Genomic DNA, 16,815 nt, shown 5'->3' on the forward strand with positions numbered 1-16,815 from the left:
AATTTTATTTAAATAATATATCATATATAATATATAATACGGATTATTATCATGCATAATATCTAGTATTTAAAAAGTTACTTGCTGAATAATAAACATGCTTATTTGTGAATATAAATAAAAGAGTTGGGCCATGTTTAAGTTTAATTCATTAAACATTTGAGTTTTTAAATAACATTCAAACTTAATTATTTAATAGTTTGAATAAAATTAATCGAATAGTAATTGAGCTGAGTTTGAATTGTTTATCAAGCACATTGGTTTAGTCACCAAGTTTCTCTAAAATTAAATCCATATGGTATGTTGCGTGCTGAGCCCAATACATATGTTGTCTTTCATCCATTACTTTTTTCTCAATCGCCCTATGAACTCTTAAAATTATATATAACAACTTGAACAATAAGGTGCTCTCTGTTCTCTATGACTCTATCAAGAAGTACAAAAAAGTATTCACCATCTTTAACCTTATCTGAATTCAACATATTCCAAGCAAATAGTGTTGTGCGGATTATTAATCAAAATGTTGATCGAACTTGTATTCTTGACGCTAGATTAATCTTTAGACATAATTGCTGTTCCAATTTGATTTCAATTTCATTTGATCTTCCTCAATGCTCTTTTAAGTATTACGCAGCTTCTCTTTTAACACTTCAAGTTTTCAGATCATTTATAGATGGTGGTCTCATGTATGGATCATAGGAACCTATGGCACGAATCATATTGAAATACAAAGGGGAGTTTGCCACATTGAATACAATGACATTTTCATTAGAGAACATCTAATATCCATACAATTATGCTTCAGCTCTCATTTACTTTCAAGAGACATTTTGTCAACAATCTTTGTATCATCTTTGTTATCCTCCACATTTATGAGTTATTAATCTATATGTATTTGTGACATCTACGTGACATCTAAAGTAAAGTAGATGTTGATTCTTTCCACTAGGCCCGCCTTGCATAATACGAGCTATATCCACTCTATCGCCAAACTATAATTGTGCTAAATGCTTTGACATGGAGTTCTTCATATATGCATGGATGACTTCTTTAACCACCTTTGGTACCCATTGCATATGGTGTAAAAGTCTTATGAGAGCCTAAATGTTCTCCCTCACTTATATAACACTCCCTTGACAATTTTCTTGTAATAACTGTTCTTCAGATAAACATAAGTTTTTTTATTCTCTCCAATGTCAACTTACATGCTATGTATCTATATCAAATTCTTTCAACTTACATGCCTGAGGAGTGGAAGAAGAGTATTTTGGTCTCCGTTTCTAAGAATATAGGGGATGCACAAGAGTGTGCAAATTATAGAAGAATAAAGTTGATGTAACATAATTCAAAATTATTGGAGAGGGTGATTGAACATAGGTTAAGACATAATTCAAAATTATTGGATAGGGTAATTGAACATAGGTTAAGACGTTATACAAATATTTCTCATAATCAGTTTGGATTTATCATAATCAGTTTGGATTTATGAATCAGTTTGGATTTATGCCAAACAGATACTATGAAAACTATACATTTATTGAGAGGTTTGATGGTGAAGTACAGAAAGAGTAAGGAGGATCTACAAATGATTTTAATTGATTAGAAAAAGCTTACACTAAGATTCCAAGAGAAGTTCTTTGGGGAGTTCTAGAGAAAAAAAGGTGTTGATATGACTTGTATTCAAGTCCTTAAAGATATGTATGCTAGAGCTGGTACTTGTGTTCGAAGAGGTATTTTCCTATTTCAGTTGGATTAATTGACCTAGTATTTACCTATTTCAGTTGGATTACATCAATGATCGACTTTAAGCCCATGTTCTTTTTCTTTAGTTATGGATGCTCTTACTGGCATTTACAGCAGCATGTACTTTGTTGTATGCTTTTCGCTAATGATATCTATGTTTTTCACTATAATATCCTTCTTGTGGATAAGAACATAGAAAGAGCTCAGGAAAATCTTAAATTATGGAGGTCTACATTGGAGTCTAATGGCCTTCGTTTGAGTAGAACAAGTAGATATAAAACTAAATACATGAAATTTAATTTTACAAGTAGTAGCTTTAGTGAAATTTGTAACTATGGGTGATCAAATCATTAAAAGACGTGATCGTTTGAGGTATCGAGGTATCTCGGGTCTATTGTTCAAAGTGATGATGATGTAGATGGGGATGTTATTAGCAGAATTCGAGTTGGTTGGGTTGGTTGAAGTGGAGGAATGCGGAATGCATCAGGCCTATTGTGTGGAAAATTTTATAAGATGGTTCTGAGACCTGCAATGCTCTATGGCGCAAAATGTTGGCATTTAAAAGAGAAACATAAAATAAAGTTAAGTGTTGCTGAGATGAGAATGCTTAGGTGGATGAGTGGCTTGACACTTAAGAGACAAAATGCGAAATGAATATATGAGTGGTAGGGTTGGTGTAGCTTCAGTGGAGGCTGGCGGACAACAAATAGAGTTATCTTAGATGGTTTGGTCAAATTAAATGTCGACCATCTAATGATTCGGTCAGTAGAGTAGATATTTAAGATTTGACTTATGTTAAGAAAGACAAAGGTAGACTTAAAAAGACTTGGACATATTGTAAAAAAAACGATCTTAATCTGTTAAAATTAAATGAAAATATGGTATGACACTCAACAGGATGCAAATGGAGAAAAACGATTCATGTAGCCGACCCTATTTAATGAGATAAAAGGATTGTTATTGTTGTCGTTGTAACTTCTTTTCCTTGCTAGATTAAGCAAAGTTTATTTAATAAATTAATATATTTTTAAATAATAAAAACAAGAAATATATAAATTAAATAAATTAGATTTAGGAATGAAGAAAAATTAAAGCTTAGGGATTATTGCCAGGAGTAAAATTAGGAGGTGTGACAATAGTAGAGATTGTGATGGCTACAAATAGTGCCAGTGCTTTAGGTTGTAAAGAGGGCCATTGACAATAGCTGCATAAAATCATGATGGTTGCTGCTATTGACATGATCGGTGACGGCGGCAGAGGAGGCCGGTGATGGTGTCATTGGTGGCCGGAGACGACAGTGTTTGAAGATAAGGGCGTCGAGTTCCTTCAATGGGTTAAGTAGGCCAAAGGCTATGTGAGGGGACTTGCGGGTGAAGTGGGGATAAAGATTTTCTTACCACTTGTTGAAAAATCCCTAATCTACATTGCCTACACCTCACATATAATGAGGTGAGGTGCACCTTAATTGGTGTGAGGCGTATGCCTTATGTTGCTTCAATGATGTGTTAAGGCTCTTTACATTATTTAGTGAAATAACAAGGCACACGCTGCACAATTTTAAAAATAGTTATAAAGTGATTGCTAAGTTTATTATTGATCAAATGAAATTTGTCTTTCTAATGATCATTGTTTTCTACTAGCTCTCCTTCATATTTCCGGTAATATTTTTATAGCTTTTGAAATCATAAATAACTTTAACAAGCATCATTCTTCTTTTGTGCAACCTGTTCTAAGTTCAAGGCCCAATGCATCCATGAGGTAAAAAATAACCACTTTCTTCTAAGCATTTTTAACACAACTATTGTCAGTTCCCAAGTCTCGAATGTGAAAAGTTTAGGGTTGCGTTAGGTAATATATAATCAACATAAATTTTTTATTAAAAAAACTGACATGAAATTGAAGCTTTTATGAATAAAGTTAATTAATTGTGTAATAATAATGTACAAGAAAAAAATAAAATAATTGGCAATACTAAGAATTTTATTTTTAATGATATTATGATATATTAGATACTAGAGGGTGAAGGATTACGTATAAACTAGCCAAACGAAGAGATAAGCATTCTTGTGTCAAGATTGATTTGGATATAACTATTTGATTGTGTCAATATAGAGACCCTTAGTCACACTAATCAATAATTAAAGCATGCATTTCTATTGTAATTTTCAGTAATCATTAATGGTAAGATTCATTAGTATTTTAATTCTATTAATAATTTTAAGGCAAGCTGTACTTCTCCTTCTCTTCTCTATTGTAATGAATCATTTTACTTGTATGATTGAGGGTTGTTATGAATTATGAACTACATCTCTATTTCTTCTCCCTATTTTCATACAAGCAATTTCATATATGCTGATATCCTATATCTTTTGGGCATGTTTGTGATGGTACTTCTACTTAAAATATGAAATATGTTTCTCTAATTTTATGGGTAACTCAACTTCTGCCATATCTTGGGCATTAAAGCTCTATGCTTTCCTATTAAGTATCTTGATATAACTCTCAAAAGTGGCAAATCATCTGTTTATTATACCCATTATTTCTTTGACAAGCTTAAAAATTGGCTTGCTGGTAGGGCTGTCAATTTGGCTCGTCGTTCGTGAACATCTATGTTTAAATCATAACACCTCATGTGACAATGTGGTTTGTGTATTCTTTTGTATATATTTGATCCAGGTTCGAATCCCGCACTTTACATCTATTTTTCTTAATTTTAGTTTAACAAGCCAATTTCGAGCCGAACACGAGCCGAACATGAACACATATTTAAATTGAGCCGAACACGAAGACACTGTTCACGAGCCGATTTCAAACACGTGCTATTTCGAACGAGCCGAGCACGAGCCAAGCCTGAGCTCGCTCAAGCTCGGCTCATTTACAGCTCTACTTGCTGGTTTGAATTAAACAGCCATTTTTCACCTGGAAGGTAGCTTTTTAACCCTACATTCTCTGGTCATGGAACTACTTGATTTACTTGTTAAGAGACAATATGACCATGCTTCAATCTGTCATGAAATTGCAATACTACGATTAATATGGCTTTTGTTAACTTCGTTGAAGATTTTTTTAAAAAATAATTTTGTAAATTAAATATATTCAAAAAAATGCATTAAAACTTATTAAAATGCCCCTCTAAATATACTTTAAGCTTGAAACTATTTTATAATTTTGATTTCAGACCCACTAGAGGAGCTCAACTAGTGGAAATTTTAATAACATGCTTCAACTCTTAACAGCACAAGTTAACTGATGCAAATGCTAGCTCTGAAAAATGTCTACCAAAAGTAATGGTGGCAATGTATGTATGCTAGTGTTTGTATACATTATATAAATTACATAAAATAAACTTTATCTTTGTAAACCCTGCACAACCTCCCCCTTTCGATTTGCTTCCCATGCATGTATTTCTTCTAATCATACAATAGCTCATAAAAAACACATGAAGAAGAGCAAAAATGAGAGGGAACACATATTTTTGGTACATTTCAAGCCACAAAATCATACCGAAATGCAAGCCCATGCCCCTAAACACCTGCATTGATACAGTGGGATGGAGTTTCTTAGTCGTGAGAGCTCATGCAAAGCAGCAATTTGTCTTTATTAGTAAGGAGGGATGGCCTACATTCAATACCCCTTCATCCAAAGAAAAAAAAAAAAAAATTATGAGTCACTTCCCAAGTATAAGTTTGTGAATAAAACATTTGAAAAATGCCTCAAATAATGAAAAATAATAATGCTAAAAAGTTTGCACAAATTTTGAGGAGTTCATAAGATAGAAGTTGATAATAATTAGACGACGACAATAAGCCTTTATTCCACTAAGTGGGCTAATAAGATTATTAGAATTTATCTTTGCATTAGTTTTGAGAAAGTTCATCATTAATAATAATAATAATAATAATAATATTTAATACTATTTCAATTATACATCAATTCGATCAAGGGTTTAGGGGGCCATCCACAAAAAAAATAAAAAATAAAAAAATAAAAAGAGAGGGGAAAAGAATACCAAGGATTAAACTTTTTGAAGGATCTTAACATGTGTTGATCTCATTTTTGTTTGTTTAGTCTTTAGTCTGGAATAGAGCTAAATGTCACCTCAATTGTAACTAAAGATACAAATGCAATGGGAATTGAGGAAAATGAAGGTGTGACCAATAACTACATCTCAATGTAAAAACCATGATATGATGATGAAATAAAAGCCACAAGTCAGGAGGCTAGAAAAATAATTAGGGAGCAATGTAGCTTAATCATCATAAAAAAGGCTATCTAACTATAAAGCCATCACTAATCCCCTGCTTGAAAGTCAAATCAAGGTATCGTTAAGGCAACCATGGCGCCCGAAAACATTGAAAAGTGAACCGAAGCAACTCAGTCAAAATATTCACTAAGCTGAAGGGAGTACCAACAAAGAGGTTCTCCAATACCTCTAACTGTATTACAATTATCAAACTCATAAAAAAAAGGAAGCGATAAAATACAAAAAATAAAAAAAAGAGAAAAAAATTAGAAGTGAGATCCAATCGCTAAAGAATTCTAAATCATATAATGGAGATAAAAAAAAAAAACTAAGGGAGAATTAGTCATTCAATTCCAACTGAACTACATCAATGATTGTATAGCCACCCCTTAATCCCAACAAATCAACAAACTCAAGAAGAAACTCTAATATCCCCACAGGTGGAGCGTTAAAATATCAAGTCAATAGGGCGTGATATTTTTCATCTTTTAAGCTCCAAGCATCTCAAGCAAAGACCAATTTCAATGCTCCTGGATAAGCTTCCTAGCAAGAAGAGGGGTTGATAAAAAGCCAATAAAGTACCTTTTTGTTGTCCCTAACTATTTACCAAAAAGCCTCGCAACCAAATGACCACCAAAATATCTTACAAGTCATTCTAATAGTGCATAGCCAACAAGGTTCATCCCGAGGAATTTTAAGACCTTTACTAGATCCCAAATTTCAATTCTGAGCTAGCTCCCTACCGCTAGAAAGTGGTTCATTTTCCCTCTAATTAATGGAAGAGTTTCATCCACCTGGCTTGACACCAAATACTTAATCAAAACTTCAATTAGGATGCATCAATAGGAGTTGATAAGTTAATTTATGTCGGTATCCCTAATAGAGTTGCAATCTCCTAGAAAAAAATTGAGAAATAAAAAACTAAGAAAAACAATCAATAGAAGAGAAGCAAGGTCATTCTATGTTTTTCAACATAAAAATAAGGTCGTCAATTTAGACAACATATCTCATGTGATTCAATTTAGTTATCCCATAGTTCCGAACAGAGCTAGCCTCATTTGTCATCTTCAAAGAATAAAAAATTCAAGTCACACAAAATTCAATCGATTTTCATCACAGAGAGCATTGGTTACTGCAATATAGTTCTCAAGGAAATCACCAAACTTTCTTAAAGAAGATAAGCTAGAACTTCATTTACATTTTTACTGATGGAGTACTTTAATCCACGGGGCATATCCTTAGTTGTCCCTTAATCCCCCAAAGACATCAACATTTTAAGAGTTTGAACTATAATTTTAATGTAATTCTTACGGAGAGTGTTGATTTAAAGGGGCCTAACAACAAATAATAATATATCCCTCATTTTAAAGGTAATCCTCAAATTTAAGCAAAAAGAATAAATAACATATGAGTAGGAAGCAGAAAATCAAATGATATGTCATAGGCCTAGATAGCCAATAAGGAAGCTTGTACGTTTGCAAAGCTTCAAAAAAGTTAAACTAAAAGGGAAAGATCAAATATATTCAAGTCATATATAATATTAGTCATATATATTAGATGTAAGCTCTTCAAACTAAGGCCAAGCATGGTAAATAAGGCTAGTTTCAGCTAGATCAAATATATTCAAGTCATTGAGAGCTCTCTCTTGCCAACAAACCTTAAAGATACTTATGCAGGGATGCAATCACCTAGTTGTAGAATTGGGGTTTTCAGAGTTGCTTCAAATAAATTAGATGTAGCATGGCAAGTTGACGATAACTCCATGAAGGTTTGACAAACTACTAAATGAATCGAAGCATTGAATGGACTTATTAAGCCTCTAAGAAAAAAATGGCCTTGTTTTCAATATTACAATTTGCTTCTAAGTCAGATTATTAGCTCAAACTTCTGATAAAACATCAACATTAATTATTGTATATTAGTTTGCTAACTCAAAAAGGCATGTCAAAATTTATAAGAATAAATATTAAGGAAACAACAGAATGTGGATGTCAATCAAATATCAACACTCGAGCAATCATAAAGGGACTTACAAAAGCAACAAAATTCAAGTCTAGACATTATAGACCCCTTCAATTTAACACTCAGTCAAGTTCAAAAGGTAGAATCTAATGCCCATTTTAAAATGGAACTAAAACGGTAACTACAATTTTATATCGCAAAGAAGAAGGCAACTTCAATGACTTCATAAGCCAAAACATATTGACAGACCATTGAGACAGAGCTATTGACTATCACATGTTCCTATATGAGGCACATAAAGGATAGTAGGCATATCTTAAACAACTAGAAAAGAGAGCAAAAAGACAGAAAAAATAAAAGCAAAAAAGGAAAAAAAAGGAAAATAAGTAAAACAAGAACGAAAAGGACTAATTTGAGATGTAAATTTCAGAGAAATTGCTCCTTTAGAATGGCATCAGGCAATGATTGTACTGCTAATATCTGATATAACCCCCTTTATAGAAAAGAGAAGAGTAAAAAAAAGAAAAAAATCGCAGGCGCTAGTTAACGCCTTCACCTAGAATATTAAAAGTGAAAAAACAAAGTAAAAGAATTCAGAAAACATAAAATCTCTCCAAGTAGGATTCCATACTACAACAAGTAAGTTAATAACCGACCGCTCTACAATTGAGCTATTGAGGAAGAACCGACTTCAGGAAGCTTGCTCTCGTTCTTTGGACCATGAACAATATCAGTCTGAAGCTTCCTTCATAACTCCAAGAACTTCTTGGTAATGGCTCCGTTCCATGCCTCATTTCATAGGGAACCTCAATGTGGCTCTCTCCCTAATTCCAAATGAGGGCATCAACATATCGGTGCATAGCTATTATCATCCTACAAGTGTTAACAAAGCCTTCATCTAAATGGATCCCTTTCTATTAGAGTTGAAATAGTGTTTTGTACTAGGATTTGCAGCAAAATTGTACCTAACTAGGTTGACATCGTGCCTCGTGTCAAAATCCTCTGAAACTATATTTGCTTGTGATAACATTAGGCCTCATGTCGAAATCCCCAGTAAAATCGTATTTGCTTGGGTCAACATCATGTGTAATGTCAAGATCACCAACAAAGTTTCACATAGTTAGGTAGGGATCCATAGTTTTAAAAAAGAACAAAAAAAAAAAAACTTAAAAAAAATAATAAAAAATTAATAAAAAAAGAAAAACAAAACAAAACAAAAAAGAAAATAAAATGGAAATAAAATAAATGAGCAACTCACGACTAAAAAATATTTAGAACAAAATATGAAATAGATCATGTATGAAAAGAAAAAACATTTCCAATCAATACTTCATGGAAGTTAAATATGTAAGTTGGAGTACATGCATATCCATTTTGATGAAGCAGATGAGGGGCAAGAAGCAAACAAGAGTACAAGGAAAATACTGAGCGCAATTACAGCAATACAAGTAAAAAATCCCAATGTAGTCCATGTTGTTCATACCCATTTACATGCTGACATGTAAGAGGATACCTAGCATGCGTGTAGTTTGTTGATGTTCAAGTTTTTAATTATTAACTGTAAATGAAACAGCATATACTGAGATTAGATAGTGTTATATTAGAAGAATAGCACGCTTTTAATGTAAAAAAAAATTATATCTCGGTAAAATAGACTGAAATAATTAGTTATATCCTGCTAGACATGACAAGAACATAAGTTATCAAGATACATCACTTTGGCAGCTAGCTGAAATGAGAAGAGAAAGCTATGCTTAGATAGTTTTTATTTATTCGATCGCATAGATGGGGGATATAATAAAGTCCCCATTGTAACGTCAGGTCGTAAAAGAAATTATAAAAGGTTAAACGGAGGTGTTGGTGCCAACTTAGGTGAGGGGAAAGTAAAGGAGATTTGGGGAAGTTTTGTTAGGGGGTATCCGTAAACATGCAACGGAAATATCCTGTTGTATTTTTCTCTAATTTCAATCCAACCTCTCAGCAGAAAATACCTATAACAAAGAAAAAAAAACCGTATTCCACAACAAAATGTATTTAAATGGATGTTTTATCAGATGACATGTATTATATACCTAGAAAAAGAGCCGATAGAAAGAATGGGATAACTTAGAGGTAGAACAATTTACTGGTAAAAATTAGGTAAGGAGTGCAGGGCTTATAAAGGGATATGTTTTTTGGGTCCGGTGATTAATATGAACTCGCCTGAGTGACTTTATATCAAATCCATTCTTATATCAATCATTAAAAAGATTTCAAAAGAAAGAAGATACCTTCACAATGCCATCAACTAATGTCCGTTTTTGAAAAGGATGACTTAGATGGTACTAATGCAGTGTCACCAAAGTATGCCGTGATTCCTTTCAAACTAGTTTCCATGTAGGTCTCTTCAATCTGCCCAAGAAAATAGTTAAGAGCTAAAGAAGTTTTGGTTTAACAGAACAATTCAAAGTAGCTCACTAGACATGGTGTATTTTTCATACAGCAAACCTAGTTACTAATAGCCATCAACCATCTCAATCTCTTAGAGAAGTAAGTCATATAGTGAGACCCACATGCTGTTAAGAATTGCGACAACAAACATCATTGGCTAGAATAAAGTCATATACTTGCCACACCTTCAACGTTAATGGTGGACAAGATAGCCAAGAAAGCTCTTCCACTTGACTTAAGTCCACGTTACGGGGAAGGAACATGATAATGTTGGGAGTTATTTCCTGAGCAGCCTGAAATATCAAATACCTACAGTTACACAATCATAAGTGAACTTAATGTGACAAATCAAATATTTAGAAACTGCAAAATGTAAATGCCAATTTAGAAACTTAATATGTGAATGCATTATTCTTATTCTCCCAATATCCTGAACTTATTATGTAATGATAGATTTTCTTGGTTCTAGATGGCTTTTAATAAATTAGGATTGAAATCTATGATATTTTAGACCTTTTTTTATTATTATTTTACAAGACTCTAGGTTTACAATTTCTAAATTTTCAATGCTTAAAAGCATGGAGCTAATGGTGGTACTTCTTTAGATTTGAAGAAAGAGCAACCTAGCTTTAGTAATGCGAGTTAAATCAGGAAGAAAATTATTAGAGTTATTGACGCGGGGGCTATGGGACTGAGCTGATTCAACCTGGTTCGGCAGAAACTCCGAGGTGGGGGATGAACTGATACAGTCCCTCCTCTCTCTTTTATTAGGCAGGAATTATTTCCCCCTTCTTTTTTTGTTTCACTCCTATACATCTATTATAAATATATATGTTTGTGGACTTAGGGTTTAGTTTTTGTACTGAGTTATCTGTTTAGACAGCCGTCGGCGTCCTGTTTCCCTTTCTAAGGTTGTATCCGACGGTGAGAAGTTGTTCTGCTGTAACTCGTCCCGAGGTGGTGATTATCAACGACTCCCATTGCCTCGCAACCATTATGTCGTTGCCGCCATCCCATCTCCCCACTGCAGTTCTGCAAAAGAACACGATATTGTTCTTGTAGCCACCTGCTAGCTCCTCCCGCAACCCCTTCCTCCCTGTCGTCACTCCTTTTCCCCTTTCGAGCATTTCCTTGCCACATCCCCCCCATAAACCCACACCTGTAGTCACACAGACTCCTCTTTCACCTTACAGCCGCTGTTGTCCCATTTATTCCCCTCCTATAGCCTTCCTCCCCTTCCCGTAAAAACCAGCCACGACATCCAACTCCCCTATCTTGTTGTTACCCAATCACAACCCCTACTCAGCCCTTCCCCTGCATCTCTTGCTAACCGCAGCCAACCTAACCCCCTCCAACTGCAATATGATTGCCTCTCTCGTTCGCTCACCTCGCAGCCAGCTGTTGTCAAGCCCCTCCAATCCCCCTCACCTCACATCTTCATTCAGCCACCACCTCACATCGTCGTCCTTACCCTAGGGTGTCTGTTTATGCTTGTTTTCTTCTATTTCTTGTTTGCAAATCGTCGTCCTTACCCTAGGGTGTTTGTTTATGCTTGTTTTCTTCTATTTCTTGTTTGCAAGTGTCTGTGTTGTAACTGTTTTGCATTTCAGCAATAAAAATTTACATTTCTATTGTGGTTTGGGTTATCTTCGATATCAGTTATTTAATTGAACAAGGAAATAATTAGTAACATCTTGATCTTTAAAGAGGCAAAACAACCATAGAACTGATAGTTTGCAAAGATCCGACCTGGGCTTAGAATTAATCAAGGTGGGTACAGACTGAGAATTAAATTTTATATAACTACCATTTAATAAGTGAAATAGCCACTAAAGAAATTAAATTAAAGCAATACAATCAAATTTACCACACTAGATTGTTAGTGTCTTCTATAAATATTATATCTTCGATTACTCATGTTTTAATCAATTAATTACATTTGAAAAGTTAACTTAAAATAATTGTGAGTTAACCAAAGTCAGTAAAGGCTGTCACTCCTAAATTATAGTAATATAAAAAAAATAATATGTATGCTAGTTAAACTTTTAATAAATCAGTATAAAATATTTGATAGTTTATGAATATGACCATTTACAATAATTCAAGTTATTCAGGATTTTACTATATCAATAGCATATCAATATCATTTTATATAAGTACAATCATCACAGAAACAATGTCTAACAATTCTACAAATTAAGATATTTCAATAACAATATCCTTTTACATTTACATGCACGACAATCTAGCGTCCTCTCGCTAGTATTAGAAAGAGATGACTTTATCATAATCAAATATGCACATGCAAACACATTATTACAGACATTATTTAGTACATTCATTCTCATTTGTATAAAAATCAATATATATGTATACAAATCAATAATTTAAACAATAATAAGTATGCATATCACTAAACAATATGACAAAATTCAATAGAATCATAAATCATGGATATCTAGTGCTACAAATATAACAATAACAATAAATGCATTTAGTCACGAAGAAACAAATTATTATTATAGCATAAGAATATGAACACTCACCTCAAAACTGTATGACTTGTCATAAATATTGAAACTCGCTTAATCTCATCCAAAATAGTTAACTGCCTACAACATCGTGAAAAAGTAATTTTAAGTATATCATTAATTATCTTTCATTTACTTTTTTTCATTTTTTATTACAAGCATTTATTTTAAGTATTCATGTTACTTTAATTTGATCAACAAAATTAAAATTAAATCAACACTTATAATTAATTTACACTCTAATTTAAGATAAGTAATTGCAGCCTTTATTTTCATATTTTAAATAAATCTATCATATATTTATTATGCAAACTATATAATATATTTTATTAATATTTGAACCTTAACAACTCATCTAAAACTTCAACCGTGCGATATTCTTCTCATATGGCTTGATTTCACGGGATCATCACTGTGTGCAATTTTGCTACTTCTCCATCGCACGCAGAGGATGCTCGACTCGTTATTCCTTCACCCACACACTAGGGTTCAGTCGAGAGCGATGGGCTTCATACGACAGAAAAAAATCGCAATGACCTCTCAGATTGTAGGATTTAGAAGAGATTGTCGACTTCTCAAATTGTATGTGCTTATCTTTTATATATTCAGAGCTTTAATCGTTGATTTGCTTTCGGCGGAATAAAATATATATTATTCCTATCCTAATTTCTCTGAAAAATCATCTTGAGTCGTATTAGATGGATACAAACTATTTTGGTTCAGAAAATTGTCTCCTATTCAGATTTTTATAATTCACACAAATTCAAATGTGTTGAGCCTTGAACATAGGACTCTGTCATTGGAGATAAGCATCCCATCACTAGGCAAATGGGTTGTACACTTCTTAAGAGCATTCATGCGAAACTAAAATGTTAGATTTTTTTATGAACAAATAACTTGGAACAAACTAAAACTCTACAGTTAGAATATCAAGAGCATATCAACACTAACTATAGAGACACTGAAATTATTGTTTTAGTTATATGCAGAGCTTAATCTGCCACAAAAGTGATTAAATCATGTCATGTTAATCTACAAACTGGGTGAACAAGTGCACAATTACCGTTTCACTTTTTACTGAGAATAAATAGAGGGATGAAAAATTACAATCTTCTTTCATAGATAACATGATTGTGTACAGGTCAACATAATAGAAAACTTGACACTGTTTAATGTGCATAGAAACTACAAGGATTGATAGGAAAACATGGGATAAATAAGCATGAGGATTACGGCTGGTGTTCTGCCTGTCTCTAAGGGCAATTTAGTCTTTTGTGTGTCTAAGAAAATTAGTAGAGAAAAATGATGGTGTTTTGCCGGTCTCTAAGGGCAATTTAGTCTTTTGTGTGTCTAAGGGCAATTCAGTCTTCTAGTATTTATTATTGTTTAGTATAAAAATGGCTAATATGCTTAGGTTTAGAGTTATGTATGAGATTATTGTCTTTGAGTCTTAAGGTTACAATTTGGAAGAGATTTCCTACCTCTCAAATTGTAGGATTCGAGAGAGATTGTCTGTCTCTCGAATTGTAAGTGCTTATCTTTTATATATTCGGAGTTGTAATCGTCGATTTGCTTTCGTGGAATAAAATATATATTATTCATGTCCCGATTTCTCTAGAAAATAATCTCGATTCCTATCAGATGGATGCAAATTATTTTGGTTCAACCAGTTATGTCCATTCTTCATATTTCTCATTATGAGTTTGTTGAGAGTAATTAACGATGTAAATAAGAACAAAAAAGAAATAAAACTATTAGCATCACCAAAGCATACCCGTCTTTTGGCTTGAGCATATCAAGTGTGAAGGTGTGAATTTTGCTATATGAAGGACCACCCCAAGGTGGTGAAATGAACACAACATCACCCTGTAATAAGCAAAATAATGAACCTTGTTATAACATAAATGAAATGTATTAATAAATAAAAAATTAGTTCTACTTTTTCTTTCCTATCTTTATATCCTTCATAGTAGGCATGGGTTTTTTCATATAACTCGCACAACCGAATGTGTTGGGCCTTGAACACAAGACCGTGTCATTGGAGATAAGCATCCAACCACTAGGCCAAGTCACTTGTTCACCTCTTACAAGCATTTAATGAAGCAACTTTTTTTTTTCATGAACATATAACTTGGAACAAACTAAAAATCTACAATTATTGGTCAATTAATGCTATAATAATCCAACTGAACGTCTCTTATAGGTCACTACATAAAAAAATTCAAATTTAAATTGTTGTAATAGTAGTTGCTTATATGGCATCTAATATGGTAACTTTTAAATTAAAACAATAGTTCAGTACTCCGTGTTTCTTTTGCGCTTCAAATCTCCTACATACTAAGAAAATGGTATTTCATTTGGAAATAGTAATTTATTTATGTCTAAAACAACTTAATATGTGGAATAAGGAGTTGACATGGCATATAAAGAGTAAGAGTCGTTTTATTCAGTGTATTAGAAGTGTAAGGTAAAAGGAATGCATGTTTTAATATTATGAGTTTTGATATGGAGTAAAATAGATAAGGAATTTGGAATACCCAATAGCTCATTTCTTGATAAATTTATATTTTGACTAAATTTGGGATACTCGCAATATGTCATCCTTAGCCTCAAAGATGACACAGAATAAAAAAGCAACTCCTATGACCATGATCCCAACCTTGCACAACTATCTTACAAGACTTTGACCTTGTGTCATCATCCCACAAGATACCAAACCCGTGTCACTATCACTCGAGACCTCAACCTCATGCCATCATCCCACGTGATCAATCCCAGCCCAGTTCCAACACAACCCTTAGCTCACTTCCACACCACCTCCAACTGAACGTCTCTTATAAGTCACTACATAAAAAAATTCAAATTTAAATTGTAGTAATAGTAGTTGCTTATATGGCATCTAATGTGGTAACTTTTAAATTAATACAATAGTTCAGTACTCCTTGTTTCTTTTGCGCTTCAAATCTCCTACATACTAAGAAAATGGTATTTCATTTGGAAATAGTAATTTATTTATGTCTAAAACAACTTAATATGTGGAATAAGGAGTTGACATGGCATATAAAGAGTAAGAGTCGTTTTATTCAGTGTATTAGAAGTGTAAGGTAAAAGGAATGCATGTTTTAATATTATGAGTCTTGATATGGAATAAAATAGATACAATGTTTTTTGTAAGGAATTTGGAATACCCAATAGCTCATTTCTTGATAAATTCATATTTTGACTAAATTTGGCATACTCGCAATATGTCATCCTTAGCATCAAAGATGACACAGAATAAAAAAACGACTCCTATGACCATGATCCCAACCTTGCACAACTATCTTACAAGACTTTGACCTTGTCTCGTCATCCCACAAGATACCAAACCCATGTCACTATCACTCGAAACCTCAACCTCATGTCATCATCCCACGTGATCAATCCCAACCCGGTTCCAACACAACCCTTAGCTCACTTCCACACCACCATCCCTTGTCTCAGGCCTTCTCCAAAGCATTGTCATCCAAAATGCCATCCTCTCTGATGCCCGAGTTTTATATTTAAATAGGTTTTTAAAAAGTTAATCTACATTGGCATTGTAAAAAATATTGCATTTATGCACTTATAAATTGATGATTTAATAAAAATCAAATTCATCTTGCAACAAAGCAAACACAAAATCGGTCTCCTATATCAATTTACAACTAACCAAACAACCTTAAAACAATTAGAATGAATTGTATATGGCTCACACTATATTTTCAAACTTCAAGAATCCAAAATACTTGCAATCAGGAAGACCGTAAGGTAATAATTTGTTCATTTAAAGAGGTAACACATTAGGTTCCATACAAAAGCATCCAACATGGCCATTTTAAAGCATAGCATTTAACTTCAATAGTTAACCATACAAAATCCTATATA

At 33.2% G+C, this 16,815-nt stretch overlaps 1 protein-coding gene across 1 annotated transcript in view; it reads right to left on the minus strand.

Annotated features, from left to right (window-relative positions):
* Nucleotides 1-4,935: 4,935 nt before the first annotated feature.
* LOC110019466 (trimethylguanosine synthase-like) overlaps nucleotides 4,936-16,815 on the minus strand; it is a gene marked incomplete in the record, with an annotated part of 13,160 nt that continues 1,280 nt past the window's right edge. The window contains 4 exon segments of the mRNA XM_020717135.1: nucleotides 4,936-5,376; nucleotides 10,219-10,339; nucleotides 10,564-10,687; nucleotides 14,684-14,775. Of these exon segments, the coding sequence (XP_020572794.1) occupies nucleotides 10,232-10,339; nucleotides 10,564-10,687; nucleotides 14,684-14,775 (324 nt within the window).

The sequence above is a fragment of the Phalaenopsis equestris genome, unplaced genomic scaffold, assembly GCF_001263595.1.
Source record: "Phalaenopsis equestris unplaced genomic scaffold, ASM126359v1 Scaffold000002, whole genome shotgun sequence".
Classification (NCBI taxonomy): domain Eukaryota; kingdom Viridiplantae; phylum Streptophyta; class Magnoliopsida; order Asparagales; family Orchidaceae; genus Phalaenopsis; species Phalaenopsis equestris.